At 52.4% G+C, this 5,000-nt stretch overlaps 1 protein-coding gene across 1 annotated transcript in view; it reads right to left on the bottom strand.

Moving 5' to 3' along the window:
• The window catches only part of LOC308165635 (low-density lipoprotein receptor-related protein 4-like), a gene marked incomplete at both ends in the record, with an annotated part of 88,165 nt that overhangs the window by 19,629 nt on the left and 63,536 nt on the right, over nucleotides 1-5,000 (bottom strand). The window contains 4 exon segments of the mRNA XM_080539785.1: nucleotides 695-925; nucleotides 2,092-2,217; nucleotides 2,957-3,094; nucleotides 3,390-3,514. Of these exon segments, the coding sequence (XP_080395911.1) occupies nucleotides 695-925; nucleotides 2,092-2,217; nucleotides 2,957-3,094; nucleotides 3,390-3,514 (620 nt within the window).

Genomic DNA, 5,000 nt, shown 5'->3' with positions numbered 1-5,000 from the left:
GAGAGGGAGAGAGGGGTGTAATGTAATCTGTATGCTACCTGTGTGTATTCTAAAAGCATTGGCTCTCACTTCATTCTAGTTAACGGGCCGGTTTCACAGACAAGGCCTGAAGCCTAATCCATGACTAAAAAGCATCTGCAAGGGAGATTTTACACTGAACGTGTGATTCAGTCCAGGACTCGGCTTAAAATAGGGCCTGTAAAAATAGTTAAAATACCATCGCTCATCCGTTATCAGACTTAGCTGAGGTGCTGGAGCTGAAGTGTATCAAATAGAGTGAAAAAAGCAGCATCCGCACACTCAAATCTGTGCAAAATATACAGTACCAGCCAAAGGTTTGGACACATTAAATTGAATGGGGAAAGTGTGTCCAAACATTTGACTGGTACTGTATTGTCTGCACACTCTGACCGTAATATGACCGCAGTACGACCACATGCCATGTTCATCCAGTTACCTGGGCATCAAAGCCTTTAAGCCTCGTCTGTGAAACCGGCCCTATATGTCTGCACATTCTGTGCATTCTGTACATTCTACACACACACACACTCACATACTCTCACACCGCCACCCTCCCACCCACCCACCCACCCACCCACCCATCCATCTGGTTACCTGGGCTCTCCAGGCCAGTGGACACCACCTCCGCCACCCACCCACCCACCCACCCACCCACACCCTCCCACACAGTTACCTGGGCTCTCCAGGCCCGTGGACACCACCTCCTCCACGTTGGAGCCGTTGAGGTTGGCCTTCATGATGCGGTCCAGCGTGACGTCGGACCAGAACACGCGCTCCTCGCGGTGGTGGAAGTCCAGGGCGATGGCGTTCTCCAGGTTGTTGAGCAGCAGCGTGTACTCCGAGCGGTGGGGGAGGACCTGGCGGATGTCGATGCGGTTGGCGAACAGCAGCACGGGCTCTGGGCCTGGGGGGGGAGGGGAGAGGGAAGAGATGGGGGGGGGGAGAGAGGGAGAGAGATGGGGTGAGAGGAGGTGGGTAGGGGGGGGGGGGAAGAGAGATGGGGGGAGAGAGAGAGAGATAGGGAAGAGAGAGAAAGAGAGAGAGATGGGGGGTGAGGTGGAGCACGGGGGGGGAGAAAGAGAGGAAAAGAGGGAGAGGGAATGAAGAAAACAAAGGTTTTAGAAAAACCCAGCAGTCAGCTTCAATAAGCTCTGGCATGAACAACTTAACTCCTGGACACAGAGAGAGAGAGAGAGAGAGACAGAGAGAGAGAGAGAGCGCGAGAGAGAGAGAGAGAGAGAGAGAGAGATAGAGAGAGCGTGAGCGAGAGTGAGAGAGAGAGAGAGAGAGAGAGAGGGGGAGAGAGTGAGAGAGAGCGAGAGTGAGAGAGAGCGAGAGAGAGCGAGAGCGAGATGACCTGAGTTCAGCCCTGATACACACCACATTGTGCCCCCCGCTTCTGTACTGCCACTGTAGTTGACCTTTCACCTCTCCACATCTACATCTACATCTGGACCCAACCACGTCTACCCCCCCCCCCCCCCCCCCCGCCCCCACCCCCACCCCCACGAGACCTAACCTCTAACCCCGGTCACAGTCCAGCTACCACAGTCAGAGCTACGGTTACAGTCTGACTCTGACCAAACACGTTCAACATGTCACTGAACACACAGCGGTTATGTGTTGGGGTCATAAGCAGAGCACAGACAGGGGGGAGAGGAGGGGGGGTGTAGTTTACCGTGAGCACACAATAGGGTCGAGTGTTAAAAACGTCACTCACCTGCCTCTGTATCGGGTCAACCCCCCCCCCCCCCCACCCCCATACACACACACCACCCTCAAACTCCCTCCACATGTCGGTACAGGGTCAAATGTCGGGTTACGAGAAGTCAAAAGTTGAGTCTCCCTCCCTCCCTCCCTCCCTCTCTCTCTCCCTCTCTCTCTCTCTCTCCCTCCCTCTCCCTCCCTCCCCCTCTCCTTTTCCCTCGCCCCCTCTCTCCCCCTGTCTCTCCCTCCCTCTCTCTCCCTCTCTCCCTCTCTCCCTCCCTCCCTCTCCCCCTCCCTCCCTCCCCCCTCTCTCTCAAAAGTTGACTCATGTTATGTGAGGAGGATAATATTCTCTGAACTCACCCAACGCCTTGCAGCTGCGTTTGTCTGGCCTCAGCTCGTAGCCCTGAACGCACCAGCACAGGAACCCCCCCTCCGTGTTGGTACAGCCCTGGCTGCAGTAGCCCTCCTCGGCACACTCGTCCACATCTGGAAGAGTCCATGTGGAGGCAGACGGGGGGGGAGGACATGTTTATGTCTAGACACATTAATCCGACGTCTGTTCTCACGTCAACACCACCACAACACAAATACTAAAAACTCTCTGTCTCACACAGGTGTTGTGGATTACGGGGATTATATACTCTCTATAAAATGTGTGCGTACGTGCGCACGTGCACACACACATTAAATGCTTTATTTATGTCCACATAAATACAAAGTGCATTACGGACATAAACACTAACAGTGCGGTCAGTTCATTGGGAGTTGTTCGTTTACGTTTGTGAGTGTACAGCAACCATCGTACACGTACAATATTAACACAGAGGATGTTTCAAATGTGCGTTAACAGATACAACAGCATTACTGTAAAACTACATCTACTCTAAGGGTACGAAAAGCAACGCCGTCTCCATATTGAGCGGCTACCGATAATAGCAGACATGGAGCAGTACCTTGCTAACTGTTTAGCCTTTCTCTTGGAGACGTGGGCCATCTGAAGGCCCCTGACCACCAGCTGGTGAACATGACCCAGGCTGCCAAACATGAAGACTAAAAGACGACACCTGTAGCCTAGTTGTGTAGTTGTGAGATGTTCAGCTTGAGCTGCTGATATTTCAGCAGGTTGGTTAAAAAGGCTTCCTCCAGGCTGTGGTCGAAGGTACACACACACACACACACACACACACACACACACACACACACACACGGGTAGCGGTGGTCTCACCCTGGCAGGCCTTGCCGTCGTCCATCAGTCTGTATCCGGTGTGGCAGGTGCAGTGGACCACCGGGCCCCGGGCCATCTGACACTTCTGAGAACAGCCTCCGTTGTTCAGGTTACAGTTCCCCTCGCTGGAGCGCGGACCTACACACACACGCATATACACATACAGTTAGGGTCACGCACGCACGCACACAGTCGCACACACATATACACATATACACCCCCCCCCCCCACACACACACACACACACACACACACACACACACAACACACACACATACAGTTAGGGTCACACACACACACACACACACATACAGTTAGGGTCACACAGATACACACAAACACACACACACACACACACACACACACACACACACACACACACACACACACACAGGTCAGAGGTCCCTCAGGGCCAGCAGCAGCAGTGACTCACGGCAGTCCTGGTGAGGGTGTTCGTCCGTCCCGTCTCCACAGTCGCTGACCTCGTTACACACCTTCCTCTGGCCGATGCAGCGGCCGTTCCCACACAGGAACTGGTCCGGGGCGCAGGGGGGGTGTCTGGCGGGAGGGGGAGGGAGGGTGGGGGAGGTTAGTAGTCTGGCCTATTGACCAGCTCAGTGGCCTTTTGGTTAGAGTGTCCATCCGGAGGTCGTGAGTTCGATCCCCGGCCGAGTCATACCACCAAAGACTATAAAAATGGTACCCGATGTCTCCCTGCTTGGCACTCAGCATTAAGAGTTGGATTGTGCCCCGCGGTGGTGTAGCGGTCTACGCACTGGCCGCTAGTGCATGCTGCCCACCGGGGCCGGGGTTCGTATCCCGGCTCGCCAGATCCAGATATGGCCGAGGCACACGGGAAGCGGCATATTGGCCGGCCGCTTCCGAGGGGGGTATAGGAGTATTTCTGGACTAGGATCCGTCGCGCAACACCGCCCCCTGGGTGCCGGAATAACGGTACTGGGCTCGAGGAGCCAGTCAGCCTAGTCTGCCTGGCGCCCTCCTCTGGGACTGCCGGCCACGGGGTCGTGCGGCGGATCCCATGCAATAGGCAGGGGATAATTGGATGCTAAGTTGGGTTAAATTGGCTACCAAATTGGGTGAAAAAGGGATAAAATCTGAAAAAAAATAAAAAAAATAAAAAAAAGAGTTGGATTGTAAGACCCAGCGACATACCAGCGTCATGTCCGGGGGGGTGTACTTGTCCATCAAGCTGCCTCACGCTATAGAAACAGGAGATCCTGGCCTAACCATCAGTAATCAAGGCCACTTACTCTGGCCTATTGTCTTATTCCTCAGGTTAGGGTTTCAGAATCCGAATCAGAAACAGATTTATTGCCCAGTCGGTTTTCACATACAAGGAATTTGCTTTGGTCTGGTGGTGCATAACGATAAACAAAGTGCGAACAAACAAAGACAAAAACAGACAACAACACACGTTGCTATTGGACAATCTTCCTCTGAACTCAACTGCCAAACCAACTGCCAAAGAACTCCGGAACACCCACCACCAAGAGTGCCAAGCGTTTTTTTTATGTGGTAGCAACAATACTTTGATTTTGAAATGAAGCATTAGAATCTACACATTTTTGGTGAATGAATGTGTCATGTCACCCGTGGCACTAAATGAGTTAAAGTGACCGTATTAGAAGAGATATTTATCACCAAGCACTTCAAGATTAAGATGAAGGTGAATTCCTGAGGGTGGTATTCTGATTGGGACACAAGCCCCATGAACAGGAAGTCAGCGCTCTGCCACCGCCCCCGCCCACCGCCTCCTCTCCCATGACGACGGGACGCAGAGGGAGAGAGCGGCCTCCGCTGTCGTTGCCATGGATACAACACCCCCAGCTATCTGTTATGAGGTGTGTGACACCGAGCTGGATGATTCAGTTTGTCTTATATGGATGTCAATACATCAATCAACAGATCTATCAATAGATGAATGAATAGATCAATAATTAGATGAATCAAAACATCTATCATTAGATGAATAAATACATCAATCAATACATCAATAATTAGATCAATCAATACATCTCTCAAT

This window comes from Nansenia antarctica (genome assembly GCF_963989245.1).
Source record: "Nansenia antarctica genome assembly, chromosome: 9".
Lineage (NCBI taxonomy): Eukaryota > Metazoa > Chordata > Actinopteri > Argentiniformes > Microstomatidae > Nansenia > Nansenia antarctica.
Note: the sequence above shows the minus strand (reverse complement) of the source record. Positions and strands in the feature narration are given on the sequence as shown.